Raw genomic sequence first — 17,632 nt, 5'->3', positions numbered from 1 at the left:
CTCACCACTTTTTTAAACTGTGGATTTTGATCAGGGTTAGACAGAAGCAAATATTGGCAAATCTGGTCACTTGAAGCTTCAAAGATGAAAGAAATACAACTACTGAGAGAGGTAGGGCTGACTGTGTAGAGTAGAAAGACTTTGTAAAGTATCTAAGGCAGTTAGACCAGAGTCATCTGAGACCAGCACATGTGTGAATGGGTATTTGACTTTAAAGGAGCTAATGAGAAAATTCAAAGCTAGTTTAAAGCCAAGAAATATTGCAGAACTTGCAGTACTACAAAGGGTGCTTCTTAGAAAGACACAATATATGGAAAATCCTCCACTCCAGGCAGTCCCTGCATTTAATGCAGGAGACTAAACACGTGCACAAAAAAATAAACATCAAGCTAAGGTGAGCGGACAAGACAGACAAAGTGTAAGTAGAAAAGACAATGCTGACATAGTAAATTCATTGCTCAAGGGCAAGTAAAATGTAAATAAGTTTAAAGAAATCAAAGACTCGTGGCACATACTCACTAGTGCATTTAAGAGCTGTGTTCCTCCTACTCGTGCTCAGTATCAGGGCTGAAACAATCGTGGTGCTGGGAGGCATGTTAAAGCATCTTTCAAATCTGATACAAATGCAGTGCATATATATTGCAGTCGTAGCTTGTGGAGAGCTCAGAACTGAACCTGGGAGAGGAGGAATCCTGGTTGAGGTCAGATCCCATAGAAAATCATCTCTGTTGGGTAGATCGCTGCAAAAAGACTTTCATTTTAAACAACAAGATGGTGACAATATGGGATAAAAAAATATGGATTATTTTTTTATATTGGGGACAGTTAATAGGCCAACATTTTAATTTTTTTCATTATATAAAAAAGACTTGAAACAAAATAATTTATTAAGTAATTGCAATGCTTTGGTTTGGTATTTTTTAAGGTCTTTTCCAAACCAAATGATTCAGTGATTCTGTGATATAAAAATTCACAGAAAAAGGAAAACTCTGTTGAGAGTTTGTTCACTGACTTTTGTGGAATTCTTTGCCACATTCAATGTCAAAAATTACTGTGTTTCTCACAGAACTGAATAATTAATTCATGACCCTGGACAAAACCAATGTGTTGATAGTGAAACTGCTTCTCATGGGCTGCTCTAGACCCACAAGCAAAGATAAATTTCTGAGAAGGATGTCTGGAGCTCAACATCTCAGGCTGAAATTCCACTCGATTGCCCCTTCTGGGCTCTAAGTCAGAAAGTAAACCTGTCATATCCAGGGCTGAGTTATTTGCTGTCAACTGGATTATAGCACAAAAAGGCTGTAATTGAAGGCTGCAAGAGGTTATAGATTGAACATAGTCAAAAGCAGTAACTCCACTTAGTAAAAGTAGATATCCAAAATGAGAAAAGTTAAGCTCATATAAGGTGAAATTCTGACTCCACTGTGGCTTCCAGTTTCTGGGATTTTTGTCAGTGACTTTCAGAGTAATCAAAATTTCACTCACCACCCAGAGAGAGATGGTGCAAAGGGTGTGATGGAGTGAAAGTTAAAATAACTCTTAACCTGGGGGTCCCAAAATACATTTTCTGAGCAGAGACTGCTGCCTAACTCAGTGTTTTCATGGTGTAGCAATGCAGACAGCCCTTCAGGGGACCAAGGGGATAGAACTGTGCTAGTGGAGTACAGCTGGGATGTGCAACCAGAGCCACCCTGCTGTAAATACTGAAGTTCCCATTGTTCAGCCCCCTGTGGGACATGGGGAACTGCACTACTTAGGTACAGTAAGGTACAGCTTGTGGCAAGTGATTTCAGAAAGCTGTAACATCACTCAATAGCTGTGTCAGTGCTGGCACCTTCCACCTGAAGCCCTCCCTTGAAAGGAAGATATTACTGGGAGAGAGAGCGTAGAAGTGTCTGACAGATGCACTAATTTTACTGGAAGCGGGAGGATTAAATTATAATACAGAGTCTCATCATCGTTCTACCTTTCATGTGAGTAAATCTGAACCAAAGAATGCAGCTGATGTGCCTCTGGGAAGAAGGGACAGAGGGTCTCCTGTGTGTTTTCCATATCCCCTCTGCTCTGGATGTGCTGGTCAGAGTGGCTTCACTCACTGAGGTACAAACCAGAGCTGGAGGCTCTGGGGTTTTTTTTGCCACATACTTTCTGTTTGTCCATCATTAAGCACATCAAAGCCTCGGTGTCCCCATCAGGAAACAATGCTGTTAATAACATTAATCCACCTTTATTAAGAGCCTTTAGCTCTGTGGAGGAGCACCAAATAATATTAAGACAAAGACAAGAGGATAATAAGGAAACGTGTTTTTTCCCTTGCTGACCTAGTTTCTAACCTCACTTTAAAATCTTCCCTTGATTTTAATTATGCTTAATCTAAAGCTAAGCTCACAAATCTAGCAAACTTAAGGGCTGCTTTTAAAGTGAATTTTTCTCGCCTGTCAGAGTTCCTCAAGCTTTCTGTGCTACAGTCAGGAGTTTATTTCCAGCCCAGGCACAGAGCTGGGGCATTTCTCTGCCAGCACGGTGACTGTTGGGCTCCTGAGCCCAGGCACCACCTTGCTCCACTCGAGCCTGGGCACCACAGCATTCTTCACAGAACAATTGCAGTCCTTTTCTCATCAGCCATAGCCAGAGGCAGCAATAAGGGTGAAGGATATCTATCATGAAAAGTCCAGTGTCAATGTGTTCCCCCAATTTATTTACTGACCTTCAATGCAACAGCCATACTCCTGACCCTCATGAGATGAAGCCTAAGGGGAAATGGCACTGAGCACCAATTCCATATCCTGTTGTTCTGTGGTCTAAATTAAGTGCTAATTAATTACCACTGGCATCTTTGGCATTGCCTGTCAAATTGGATTTAGGATATCCTTTCGCTGTTTAAACAAATAGCCCTACATCTAAAGCTAAAATCCCACATGTCAGCATTTTCTTTACTTCTAAATTTTTATATTAAAATCCAGTGAGTATGTTCGTGGATTTTGCAGGTAGAATTCAAATAAAAGAAACAGGAATTGATATTGTCAATTTTGATTAATAGTCCCTCATTAATAAACATCCTGTTATTCAGTTTCCACCTGCAGTTGCTGATGTTGCCTGGAATCAATTAACTCATATAATTTGATTTATTTTACAAAGACATTTTTGGATGTGCTGTGCTGATGATAAAGGTTCTATATTTACAATTTGTGATTTAAGCGAGATTGTTACTAACTGCTTTTTATTTGTAATGTTACAAGAAAGCTTCAGGCATTCTTGAACAAAAATATTTAAGCAATTTAAAAAGTTAAAGCTTTATTTATTTAAAACTATCTGTTGCCTTCTGAACCACACAGGCCACAAAAGCATACAAATCCAGGAACTATGACAGGTTTTTCTTTACAACAAGATAGTTGTTCTGGAGGGAAAATAATATTTATCAGAAGTAGAATTAAAAATAAATTTAAAAAATATTCAAGCACAGCAGAGGAAGTTATACCACCAGTCAAAAATACATTTTAGGCATTAAGGTGGTATACTTCTGTCTGAACACTAATTATTCTATGTAGTTTGACTCTGCCTTTATCACTCTACTATTCAAACACCTCTAAGAAATACATCAGTATCTGCCACGGGGGGTCTTGCTCTCTCCCATCCCCTCCCCAAAGACAGGCTCGTGCTCACAGTGCCTGTGTGGCTTTTGGGCAGGGATTTGCTCTTGTTTGAGCTAAATTTGCTGCTGCAGGGCTACGAAAGAAGGCAGAAATGAATGCCTTGTGCACAGAGCTGCAGGCAGAGGAGTCCAGGATGCTCCTTGGGGAAGTTCACAGCCTTTAGCTGACTCCTACCAAAAGCTGTGCCCAAACAGGCAAACTGCAGGCACAACAGAATATGGACTAGACAGATCTGTCCTCTTAAGAGCACCAGTCAGAACCAGCTTGCATTCACACACAAAAAACTAAAACCCAAGCCAAACTGGGAGGACAGAGTGCTGGCTGTCAGTAAGTGCAAGAACCTAGCAGGTCACCCAGTTGGATCAGTTTTCCAAAAGAGAGACCTGGAATTTTAGTAATAGGGAAGATTTCATGGAAAGATATTGAATCCACCTCTTTGATACAATTTGGTCTGGGGGAGTGGGACCTGATCCTTTGCCCATACCAAGGTCTTTGGTGGAGCCACAACCTGGTGATAGGCTTCTGCCCTTGCCGTCCATGCACCAGTGTGCCCCTCCTGCCTTTGGAGCTTCTGTGACTCAGAAGATGTCCAGAAAAACAAACAATCCCTAGGCAGAGGTGCAGATAAACTGTTACCCCCTCTCCCAGCTCTTCAGTGGAGCAGGAGCAGGAGCACCTCCCCTTGTGCAGAAGAACAAGCAGGACTTCAAATCACTTTCCTGAATGAAGCCCCTGAATATAGAGGCTGCAGTATCTTTAGATACTTAAATGTGTCTTTACATGCTGTCCTCAGCCACCCAGCAGATTAAGTCTTTCTCCACAGGACAGGCATTCTGTGAGGTGTGTGCAAAGGCAAGAGCCCACATGCTCTTCTGCAGGGTCGTCGCATGGGAAGCAAAGTTCACCCTGAGCTGAGACTTTATTTTTAACTGTTCTCTTATTAAACCAGGCTAAGCCAGAATAAATGCCTTTCCTCAGCTTTTCACAGTCTATCCAGCCAACTGTGAAGCAATGTTCAGAGTTAGTTTAGTTATTATTCTCATTTAGGGCCAGGCTCCAAGGCAGTTCATCCAGGGAAGGGCTCGTGCTGGGAGATATGCAGGGGATCCCCTGAGGAAGCCCTGTCTCCACCAGGGCCCTGTCAGCTGTCCAGGTACTATATATAGCCACCCAATGGTCACATTTAAAGCCTAGTCTGTGGAGGAAGACAACATCAAGTGCTAGTTCTTGTATCCCAGAGCAACTGAAGAGAAGGGATTTTTCCCAAAGTGCTGTAACACAAACCCACAGCTGCAGAGCACAGGAAGCCTATGGAGTTTCTGTAGGCCAGGAGCCATCCAGGCTATTTTCAGCAAAATCAAGCTCTTAAGTATGTCTGAACTATTTCTGACCCCTCTTGTAACATATCCTACACCATGACCTGCTTTCTCTATTACCAGCCTAGCCATTGTTTCAAATTCTACCTATGGAACAAACAGGGATTTAAAATGCCTTCATGTTTTACACAGCTAGATGCAGCTAGCTTAAAACTGTATTAGTGCACTGTGACCCTTGAGTTGTGCTTGCTTGTTGCAGAGGAAACCACATGGCACATTTGGAAAAGGACAGACATTGTGGTGCTTTGGAGCTCCTCTCTAGGCAGAAGCCTCAGGTCTCAGTTCCATACACACCAATCTCCCTGTTCCCAATCAAAGTGGACAGATCTCACAAGCTGAGGACTCCACTGATGATGTTTGCATCTGCCTAGCTTCACCAGCTGGTGAATGCCACTGCTATGCACCTGAGCAAATCACTCATACAGCCAGGACATGGATGATAAAGAGGTTTAGTCTGTATTCATAAAATACCAAAAATCTGAATTTAACGCTGAATTTGAAATTTATCTACGTAGCAGTGCGAGGAATTGAACAGTTGACACAAATAGAGTTTGTGGCATTAGGGGCTCCCTTACCACCAGTTACCTCCATAAGTTTCCCAAGATGGAGTTAAGCAACACACAGGCCCTTCCCTCTTCCTCCACAATGTGTGTATTTTGGTTTCCCTCCTCAGCTGCTGTATCCAGCTGGGTATGGATATCTCTGCAAGGTTTTGATCTGTTATAGGACCCCTATTGTTGTTTGTGCTTTAAGAGGACCCTCAAAGCTGAAGTTCACCTCTCTTTTTAGTAGCAAAAACCATTCAGGGTCTTCCCAAGAAACAACAACTGCAGCTGAACTGAAATAAATTGATGTGGCTGTGATATGCTGTATCTCAGGAAAGTGTGTAACAGGCCTTAAACGAAAAGGAAAGATGTTGTGGAAAAAACCTGATAGTTTAGGTTTTCTGTACTTCATGTTATAGCTGTGGTTCCTTCCTAACACTGAAAAACCCAGCTGCAAAAGCCCTGCGAAAATGTTCTTATACACACACAGACATTATCACTTCCTAGGACAGTACGTTTTATTATCAGGTTATTTTCCAGTACATTTGGCACAGTTAAGGTAAGTATATTAACTTTACTTCCAAATAAAGAAAACAAAGTTGTACTGAATGTCTCAGCCACTGTCAATGAGTTAAGAACTGACAGGAGGTCCAAGTAATCAACCCTGTCTACAGCACTGAGCTTTCCCCTGGGACACCTCCTCTGATCATACAATGTATCTGACTGGCATGGATGTAGAATTGCTTTCAATAAAGATTTTATTTCAAGGTTGGATGATTCTTTCCCAAATGTCTTGTCTCTAAAGCAAAGTATGTAATACCTGTTATTTTTTAACTCCTGTGAACCAGCATTTGGGAAGGAGAGGAGCGTAAAATGTTGAGCTGAAAGCTGTTCATCAAAAGAGACAAATTTTAACAAATTGATTGGGAGCTCTGCAATACCAGAAGTCAGAAAGCTGCTGCATAAAAACTGGCCTGTACCAGTGCAGTGAAGAGGCCTGTTAACAAAATTATTGCTGGGGAGAGCTGAAGGCAGCTGAGCCCTTACTAGGGCCAAGTCCTTAAGCTACAACATTACATTTGCATATGCCTGAGAATAGATAGGAAAGAGATATTGGCTAATTTGAGGATAATTATTGGCAAAGTGAATCAATGGGAGGTGCACACTTTGACCTATTAAGGCAGTTCACAGGAACTTACATTTCAAATCAGTCCCATCATCCATCAGGATGGGCAACACCAGCTATGACAGTGGTTGCCAGCATGGTTCAGCAAAGCCACAAAACCCACCCAAACGGGCTGTCATGGAATACCCCACTCAGAGAGGAGCTGGGTCCTAATTCCATGAGGTTAGTTCCTATACCAAGAGGAGAGATGGCACAAATACAGCATTTTTAATCCTTTTGGTGGAGTTCCTTTTATTCCTATTTATCTTTAATCTCTCTTGGCCTCTGTGTTGGTCTTGGTTTCTGTCTCTAGTGCCAGAGACTTCCCTAGTGATCACAAATATTGTGCATAACTGGAGGACAGGATTCTGAAAACAACAAAACCTCATTTTATCCCTCTGTCCACCACTGAATTCAGGGGATGGCATTTCCTTCACCTGCCATTCTAGCCCATAACCTCATACCAAGTGACCCCTTCTTACTCTTCTGACCCCCTCATTTTGTAATGTGATGTCCTTTTGTCACAGCCTATATTACCAGTTTGTGGAAGAGTAGCAGGATTGTCCTATTGAAAAGTTACCCATAAATATCATTTTAAACACTGAAAGAATACCAGGCATGGCTAAAAACAGTTCTGCTAAGGGTAGAAATGCCCCTGACATTGAGCAAAATTAAATCCTCATAGGCTGGAAAAGGATAAGAAACTAAAAGTGAGCAGTTCTCAAAGCAGCTGTCTCTACCCTCCAACACTCTCCAGCCTACAGTAAAACAGTGTCCTTTCCAATGGGATTTTCCTCCCTAAGTACACTGAATTCCCCAATGTTTGATGTGCAATTGGAATATTAAGGTGTTGAGGAGTCAGTCACTGTGGAAACCCTTTCTCCTCCTCAGCAGTTACTACAAGTAAAAATGGATGAAGAACATTTCCTAACACCTACTGTGTTTGGAGCAGTAATCCAGTGCACTTTCCAAATGTCAAAATTAATAATGATTTTATTTAGAGAGTTTGAAAAGTGTAGGTTTAATGGAACTAGAGAGCCAAGTCACCATAAAATGACCCTCTTAGCTGTAGGCTTGCCCTGCTCTCCGCTACACGTTTTCCAGCTTGCAGTTTCCTTGGCAACAGCCAAAGCATAAATTCCAAGTATTTTTCCTTATATATCTGCCATTGACACTACAGCCCTCCTATCAGACACTTTTGCTGTTTTAATTCATCGTTAGTTTCATTACTATTAATAATGAGAACTGTATTTTCTGTGTTTCTCCTCACTTGTGATTTTAAGGACTGAAGACATTCTTGAGACTTGGTTATTTTGGAGGAAAAAAAAATAATCTTGTGCAGCATAGCACCCAACAATTTCTTGATATGGTTCCAACATCTGTGGCACTGGATTATAGATTGTTTCTAAAATAACCTTAAATGGATGGATCATTGCTCCTTTCATTTGGGCTTGACAAAAAGTACCTCTGGCATTTCCTTTCACTCTTTACATTGAAAATGGTGTGTCACTCTTTCTACTCCTTTTCTTGCCAAAAAAAGAATTCTTGTTCATTTCTTCAATATTTTCACTTTTAACAACTCAATTTCACCTAGTGCCTATAGTAATAGAACTAAGTGTGCAGATTTTATTTTGATTTGCACTGACTTCTTTTGTGGAGAGATGATAAAAATATCAGTCATAAAATTTCTTTGGTAAATGTCTGTAATCCAAAAAGACATAAAGTCCAAAACTTATAATTATTCTATTCAGGGTGGATTGAATTCCTTCTTTCTACTTCTTCAGTAGCTGTGTTTTATCACATATTATTTAGCTATTCAGACTTTCCACATTTCCAAGTTTGCTTGCTTCATGGGTTTTTTTTGTTCTTATGGTGCAAACAAGTGAAACTGCATTGTTACATCAAGGATTTTCAAGACACTCTCTCAATATAGTACTGCTTACTCTAGCATTAAGGTCAGGTAACCCAAATTTACACAAATTTTCTTAATGCCACCTTACATATGAGCTGCAGTCAGCTCCTCTCCACCACCAACACACACCAAGCACAGCCTCCGTTGCCTCATGCCATACCCCCACCTCCTGATTGCTGGGAAGTGTTATCACACCTGGACTTTGCCAGGATGTCACAAGAAGGATGGAATCTCCAGGATAAACCAGGGGAATTATTCCCCTTCAGGAAGATGGCAAGCAAAAGCAGAGGGGTTGGCCATGCATCTTCCATTTTCTGTGTCCCCATCAGGAACACGGGGCCTCAACATCTTGCTCCACATTTCACAGACAAAGGAAGGCAGTCCCCCAGTCCCTTCAGCTCTGCTGCCACATTTCTTCACCCTGACTCTGCTCATCCATGGTCCATTGCTTCCTTCTCCCTGCAAGGGGCTTCTCCTTCAGCTCCATCAATGCTATCCATCATCAACACCCTCTTGTCTCAAAGCTATGTTTGAGACATAAATTAAGTATTGATAAATAACTTTAGAATTTTGAATTAGTTATTGATATTTAACTTTAAAATTACTGCATTTTAACTTAAGAAATAATCAATAAATTGGATATTTCTACAGTTACCCAAGACAAAGCTGCTGAATTTCCCCCTCCAGTGAACATGCATGTCTACTCCTGCTGATGCCATCTCCAAATACCTTGTGAAGTTTCCAACTTTTACTGCATAACAAGCTCAACAGAAACCAAATCCCTCTCCTGGAGAGGTCCCCAAGCTTTCTGTACATGCCTCTGCATAAGTGGCATGAAGCAAAACAATCTCATCACCTCTGTAACATTTTTAATTGTGATAAAGATGTGTGACATCCATCAGAAGCCCACGCAGTCGCTTGGCAACTAAACTTCTAACTTTTGAGACTTTCTGAACTCCTAAGAGAAGAGATGATATACTAATATTACCACAGAGGAAAGATAATTAATTTTTTTAAAAATTTTAATGAAGATGCTATATTTTAAGAAACTAATAGTTAAGCCAATCTGATTAGTGCCATATGGAGAGTGTTTTGTGCAATGGACACCACGGTTACTAGCATGAGGCAGAAGTAATTCTTCCTATTTATGTATGGGAAAAAAAACATGAGTGTTGATGCTCCAGGAATGTGGTAAACGATGAGATTGGCACAAATCCACAAGAGATGCTTTTTGCTGTGTGACCCACCCACTAACATGAAAGAAACACTTTTATGAGTGCCTGGAGCCATTAGGTCTCACAAAGTTTCTTTCCCTTATAGTGTGACTTGCTGTAAGTTCAGCTGCAGGTATGGGAAAACAGAGAAAGCTGTGATGGCTTTTAAATGGCTGTCTGGATTTTGAAAAGGCAAATGAGTGACAATGGCAGAGAGGGGGGGAAAGCAGAACTTGGCTTCAGCAATCCACTTGGAATACTTGTGTTAAAACTAGCAGGTTAAGGAGGCATCCATAAATTCAAACATTTACATAATAAAGCTACATTTAGTTTGCATTCCTTGGTGGAGCTGTGCAATTTATTTATAAAATATGTGTCTTCATTTACTAGTCTTTCCAACCCTAGGATACATAATATATTCTGGAGGGCTGAGGGAAATGGATTTCTACTTAGTCTGTACTCACCACCGCAGAGATTTATGCCAAACTTCCTACCTAAACTCCATCCATTAAACCTGTACTGTTCTTAGACCAGACTTCTCCATCCTTAATGCCCTTTCCACAGGAATATTAAGTCTTAATATAGACACAAGATCAACTTTAAATAATAATAGTCCTTCTCTTGTAATTTTGTGGGTAATAAAGATATCAAAGGTTATAATCCTTACCATTATTTTCTAAGTCATCTCATTAAGGTATGTGGTCTTTGTGTCTTTCAAGAAACTTTGTGTCAGGATAAGGCATGCGAAAGTCTTTAGTTACATGAATTTCACAATCCATTTCAGACCATACTCACTTTATTGGATTTAAATTAGCAGAAGGAATGTGTTTCATATGAGCCCTATATTAAGGGATTTTTTTTTTTTTTTTTTGTTTTCACAACTCTTTCAGTGCTGGAGACTATGTTAAGGGAAGCAGGGAATCTTCTCCCTGGCACTACAAAACCCCTCCTTTCCTTGCTTGTCACACTTGCAGAAATTTCCCTTGCCTCCCTGTTTTCTTTATTTTGTATAAGTTAACCAAACAAACACCCCTATCAGGAGAAACACTTAAAAAGTGCTTCAAGAGCAACAGTGACTCCTCTGACACCCTTCTTTTTTAACCAGTTCTTTCCTTTTGTCAACAGGATAGCAGCCAAGGAATCCGTGAATCTTATGTCAACACAGAGCTTAGGAATTGTGTTTGGACCAACACTCCTTAGACCTGAAAAGGAGACAGGGAACATGGCAGTCCACATGCTGTACCAAAATCAGATAGTTGAACTTATGCTGAGCGAGTACAGCAAGATCTTCGGCTCGGAGGAAGACTGACAGACAGGGCCTGTTATTGAAAACGTTCACATCTGTCTTGATGTCTAATATTTTTACATTTCTGTAAACATATTTCTGAAATATTTCTTTTTCTTTCAAGTGACAGATGCCTCATTTTGTGCAAACTTAATGATGATTTTGTGTCTAATTTTCAAACATTGGAATAAAAAATATTGTCAACATTTGCCTATATGTATTCTGCATTAACCCTTTGAGAGTTTCATTATGCTAGCACTCCAAGTGTCACTTTTCCTGCAAGCTGAGCATACAGCATATGGCCCTAGACCATAGAAAATGCTGTTTACCAACATATGCAATGGCACAGAAAGACACATAATAATTGAGGAGGTTTGTGGAAAAGGGATTAAAGTATGTATATTTAAAGCAATGAATTAAAGCAGTGACATGAGATCATTCATAGCTAATCTGAGTATAATTTACCTTTCTCTTTGATATACATTGAAAATTAAAGACATGATGAATAATCATTTGTCTATCCCGAGAGCTGGGAAAAAAAATTGCATTTAATGCTTTTAAACAAATAAAATAAACAAACACAAACAAAATGAGAATGTCACCATTTGCATAACAGTGCCTAAAAGAAATTAAAAATGGAATTGGAACTTTGGCATTTTTACTTAAATGCAGTACATGAAATGAAGACATTGCATGACTGCTCATTTTAATGTAACATCCATTTTGATTCTTCATCACACTGTACATCTGCCTGCTTTCCCCAGCTATCTCATGTTCTGTAGCATTTGTATTGTGCTCCTGAGGATGCTTTATTGGTGAACTACATTAAATTCATCTAGAAAGAACTTTAAAAAAAAAGCCTTTTCATATGCCCTTAGGATTACTTGGCTAGACTTGAATCAATTTATGCATTTGATGGTTAGTTTCAGTTGTCATGGATAAACAAAAGGGTAACTGTCTAGAATATATCAAATATTGTTTCATTTTGAAATGTATGTTTCCAGCTATACACATCTCCTACCCTGTTTTGTAAAAGTATTCTGCTGATAAAATGTAGACTTATGTTTGACAGCTTTTTAATCAAGTTCAAAGAGAATAAATAAAACTAATCCAGTGTGGTAAAGAGTCTGTCTGGTTATCGATTTGTTCATAAAATGAAAAATAAACCATGTAAATAAGATGTGTGAAACACAGATCCAGAAGCAAATATTTAAAGCAATTAAAGACCCCAAAACATAGGATTAATGCATAGGTCTGCTGTGCATGAGAGATATGCCTTCAGTATCACCTCAGCAGATCGTGGGCTGCTTCAGTTTTTACTCAGCATTGTTGTTCAAAGTTCCACGTTATTCAGGAAAGGTCACTCCTTGGAGTGGTCATTTATGGGAACAAATATATAATGAGGCCTGATTGCTAACTAAGACCAGGTTCTTTCATCAGGTGCTAACACAGGCAGAAAACACCAAGAAAACATGGAAACCAGCCCTGAGATGGTTTTCCTGACTGCTCACGTGTCTGAAAAATCAAGCAAAACAGAGGGGTAGTGACCAACAATTAAAATGAAAAACACGAAACTAAACAAAATCTCCCTCGTATCACAAATATCCAGCTCAATAACTTCTGAACAAAACTATAATGTACTGGAGAGCCCAAATTCACTTTCTGATCAAGAAAATATTTTTCATGGTAATGTCAAGCCATGAGTACTTAAACAGTGATGCTTTTCAGGATCATCATCTATAGACTCTTTTAATAGCAACAAACCAGGCGCTGTTTATAGCCTGTGGAAATGACTGGAAGAAAGATAGTCAGAAGTTCAGTCTATTCCTTAATAAAGACCATTCACATTATGGCCCCACGGGTGCTCACAATCATGCTATTGAAGTAATTTCTGCTATTACTGGAAATGAAAAGTTCACTTGTTACTTGGAGCCTGTTGCACTCAGAAGAAAAGATTCTTAATTAATTAATTAATCTTCTTTCAGGCTTTCTTCGGAGCATGGAGACTCCTCTTGTCTTGCTTTTTATAAGACAAGGCTTATGAAATGCACCATATCTCTCTTAAGATCAACTGGTTAAAAAGGGGGAGAAAAAAAATCAAGGAAACTTTTGGACACATGAGCCTTTCTTTGGGTTTGAGGGGCTCCTTGCACGAACATTGTACAAAAATGCTGACTGCTCTGCTAAATGCTCTGTTAAATTGCAGCCTGGACGTGGGCAGACAATCTGGGGGGACACAAGTGGCTCTCACCAGAGGAGTGTATAAATCCAGGGCCTGTAGCAGATGCCTTTCCTTTCTCATCCCGACAACACAAAGGAATGGCCATGCCTTGCTACCAAGCTGCTTCCTTCCCCAAGAGACCAATTCTTCCTGTCTCCCTTAATACATACATTAATTTAATGGGAAAAATTACTGACTCAACCATTAGTCAAAGAGCCAGCCCTTCAGGCCCTGCCATCAGCAGAAACCAGGAGGATAAAAGAGGGGAAGAGTGGGGAAAAAAATAAAAATAAAAATAAATGTTCAAGCCTTAAGTGCAGCAGGGTTTCTTTCTCCTCCTGCTCAGGCAGTTTGCTCTCTATTACCCAAGCTCACAGCCCAGGACTCTGACAGACTCTTGTTGCTGGACATAAACATTTCTTAATCCCAAAAGTGTCTGAGTTTTGCAATTCACTGAGCCTGTATCGCCACCACATTGCTCTTCCAATTGTTACTTATTGGAATATTCACTATCACTTGGTAGCAGTTCTGCTCAAACTCTTCTAAATATTTAGCAAGTCAAATTTAGACTTGCAGAAGACCTTTCTTTTTCAGGAGCCAGCATCTGTTTGAGAAGGGCCACAGATATTTTGAGCAAGGAGCTATTAATGGTAAATGATCAGAAAAATTAAACCTGAGAATGCAGCAGAGACAAATATGCCCAAGGATCACTGTTTATCTGCACCTTCTCCCTGTGAAGAGCATCTTCTACTCATAGTCATCTGAGAAGCCTGAGCACAAAACTGGGATTGATTCAGTAAAAGGAGATTTCAGAAATAAATCTCTAATGGAACCAAAAAAGGGCATTTCCAGCTGCAATATTTTATCATTAAAGATAAAACACTAGCATATGGAATTGTAAGCTTCAGTGAGACACTGTCAGTTTTTAACTCCAGAAGTTCTACTCTAAAGCAGGATTTCTGAACAATAAGGGACAAGCTGACTTGCTGAGCTACAGCTAAAAGAGGAAACATAAACTCCCCTGAACAATTCTTTATTCCTCTTTTTATTTACATACATATAGACACATTTTTTTGGAGGCAGCATACATTTTAACAGTTCTTTAATTCTCTGCCAGCACAGTGCAGGTAACACTCAGCCTTTTTTTGCAAGCACCCCAAGCTGCAACAGAGCCTTAGGCTGTTGTTCAGCCTAAGGCACTCAAGAAGTTCAGCTAATCAATTTCCACATAGGATGCAGACCATGGGTAGAGTTGGGAAGAAAGTTGGACAGTGAGTTGGGCCCACAATCACCACTGTAATCAGGTTATAGATTTTACATGGCTACTCCTCAGAGGAGGCTGGCAGAAGAGCCTCAGGGGGTGCACAGCGGGTCCCCTGCACAGTGCTCCTGCTGCAGGAAGGAAACCTGGAGCACAGGGAAGCTGAGCATCATCAGAGGCACGGGTCTCATCCCAACTCCATAAATGGAGCCCAGGGCAATTGCTGTTTTGCAGAACATTGGAGCCTTTCCTAGCACCCACTTTGGGGTAAAAAACAACAACCTTTCCCTAAAGATCAAGGGACAAACAAGTGGCCTGTGGAGGTCAGGCTGAACCCAAATCTTTCTCTTCAAGAAATGCTTCAGGATGCTACTAAAGCAACAATCTCATCCTGCCAATTCACCACGAGTGATCACTCAGCAAATGAATGTCCTCTGCCATCCCTCCAGGCTATTTTTTCACTACACAAACTCATACTTCCAAACATACCTGAAATATTGTGAGAATTAGTGTCCCTTATTACTTAGAGAGCCTTGTTGCAAAGATTTGCTTCATGTTGGATAGAGAACATGAGCCCTCACTACTGTTTTTCACACAAAACATATAATAATGTTTAAAAAAAAGATTAATTCCATACTCAGGTCATGACAGTTGGGGATGCAATGCCACTGCACATAAATGTCTGAGAAACTGAGGCACAGAGACAGATAAATATGTCAAAAGAGAACTTTCTATTTTAGTGCTCTCTTTATTCAGACCCATCTTTTTTTTTTTCTTTTTTTTTTTTTTTTCCTTTTCCCTTGCTTTTTAAGTAGACTCAGAGAATGGTTTGGGTTGGAAGGGACCTTAAAAATCACTTCATTCCAACCCCCTGCCTTGGGCAGGGACACCTTCCACTATCCCAGGTTGTTCCATACCCCATCCAACCTGGCCTTGAACGCTTCCAGGAATGTGGAGTTCACAGACACTCTGGGAAAACTGTGCCAGGACACACCACCCCCACAGACACTTTCCATTCCACACCCTGAATTCACCTCTAGTAATCAGGGATTTGGAGTTTTGCAGGTACCCAGCCCTGCAACCCAAGGGCAGGGTAACTCCAGAGACAACAGAACAGAATGAAATTTGTCTTACAAAGCCTTGACCATGGTGAAGTTTTCTGACTTTCTATAATTAGCCCTTAAACCCTCAGAAATACTTCAAAGGTGCTGGGAATCCACCATCTCCCAGCAAAACAGGCTGTCCACACCTCCAAAATACCTGGGGCCACCCCTGGCACCTTCAGTGGAAGTTGAAGGCTTTGTTCAACAAGTTTAAGAGGGACCATAAAAGACTGCAAGTTCAGACTGAGTGCAAATTAGTCATCCACAAAACACCACAATTTTAGAGCACATTTCAGTTAATAAAATATAGACTCAAATTCCACACAGTTCTCTCCTCTTTGTCAAAATGCAATTTCTGTGCTCAGTTCTTATCCATAACTTTTTTTGGCTGCAGTTCTGGTGGATAAAGGGAACAACCACCCACCTCTCCACCAGTGATTTCTATATTGTCCCAAAGCTCAGAAGCTTTCAAAGAAGCAGCTCAGAAGCTTTTTGGGGTAGGTGGTGGTATGGCCTCTGCTCTGGAAAATTAAAGTGACCATACTGAAAGTGGTTTGACCAGTCCATTGCTCAGGCTCCAGCCTGCCCATTGCAGTAAAAAAGGTAGAAAAAGTCCAGTGTTATGTCAACCTTTCCCACAGGGGATGTTTCTTTGCAGCCCCAGGCAGTAAATGGTTTTAAATAAATGGCTGAACACCCTGTGTACAGTTCTGTCTTTATGTAGTTTCTGTCACTTATTATCCATTTTTAATCCTGCTAGGCTCTTTGTCTTAATGGTATCTGATGAATTTCCCAGGTTAATTATGCACCATGTAAGAAAATATTTTACTTGTATCACTTTTAAATTCATTAGCTTTTAGTACCATTGTATAGCACTCTGCTTGCTCTTGATTTATGGGAAAGGCTAAATAGGATCATCTGACTGACCTCTCCTGGCAATTCACTCTCCTATATACCACTAACACATCACCTCTCATTTGTCTCTTAATCAATTTAACCTTCCCTCAAATGGAAGATCTGCCACACCTCTTATAACTTGCTCTGTCTTTCACTGGATGCTCTGGGCATCTATTCTGCCTTTTAGAACCAAGCTCTTAAGCATCCAAGGGGAAGGATCCTTAATATTTTCATTATTGAACCCTCTACAGCTCTTAAAATAATCAAGCTGCTTGTTTGTATCTGATTTCTTCTCTGCACTGAAGAGCTGAACTGTCCTTATTGCCTGGACCAGGTTCACAAGGGAATTTAGGGAATTAAATGCTATTTTTGTCTATACAGAGAATGTGCCAGTGCTGCTGCTTTCTCCCTTGTGGCTACTTCACCTTGCAGCTCTCCAAATTTCCATCAGCAGCTTCAGCCACATAACCCTGGCTATCTGGTACTTGCCTGTACCAACTCTCATCTTGGTTCCTGGGCCCCTTGCAGTCTTTTAACCTCAGGACACGAGCAGGGACTGCTTCTGCTCTTTGTTGTTGCAAATTTAAAATGTCATCTCAGGGACATGGACTTGGAACCTGCCACAAGGGTCCTGCACAGTTAATCATCTCCCTCAGCACAGCTGCAGGGTGGGGCTGTATCCTCACACTCCCATGGGGAAGCACACAAGAGCAGACTCTTGTTCTTCAGCTGGAGGACCCACATTTTCACAGGATCACAGATTCCACACACCCCCAGGCCACCCAGTGCTGCAGGAACACAGAGCTGGTGTTCACCTTGCTCCACAGGACACTGAGTTCAGACAAAGCAACACAATAACATGGCTTACCCCAGATTTATGGAACGTTGTTGGTTGAAATACAAATCAAATTCCCTCTTGTGTTTATGATGTGCTTTACCTCAAATGGGAGAACTGAAAAATAAGGCAACTACCTTAAACAAACATGCCCTAAGATGC

General features: G+C 40.7%; 1 protein-coding gene across 2 annotated transcripts in view; it reads left to right on the top strand.

Moving 5' to 3' along the window:
• ARHGAP15 (Rho GTPase activating protein 15) overlaps positions 1-12,276 on the top strand; it is a 320,265-nt gene extending 307,989 nt beyond the window's left edge. For both annotated transcript variants that reach the window (XM_059852532.1, XM_059852533.1), the window contains exon 14: positions 10,994-12,276. In XM_059852532.1, coding sequence (XP_059708515.1) covers positions 10,994-11,177 — 184 coding nt within the window. In that variant the 3' untranslated portion in view covers positions 11,178-12,276. The remainder of the gene's footprint in view (positions 1-10,993) is intronic.
• Positions 12,277-17,632: the final 5,356 nt, after the last annotated feature.

This window comes from Haemorhous mexicanus, chromosome 8 (genome assembly GCF_027477595.1).
Source record: "Haemorhous mexicanus isolate bHaeMex1 chromosome 8, bHaeMex1.pri, whole genome shotgun sequence".
NCBI classification, from domain to species: domain Eukaryota; kingdom Metazoa; phylum Chordata; class Aves; order Passeriformes; family Fringillidae; genus Haemorhous; species Haemorhous mexicanus.
Note: the sequence above shows the minus strand (reverse complement) of the source record. Positions and strands in the feature narration are given on the sequence as shown.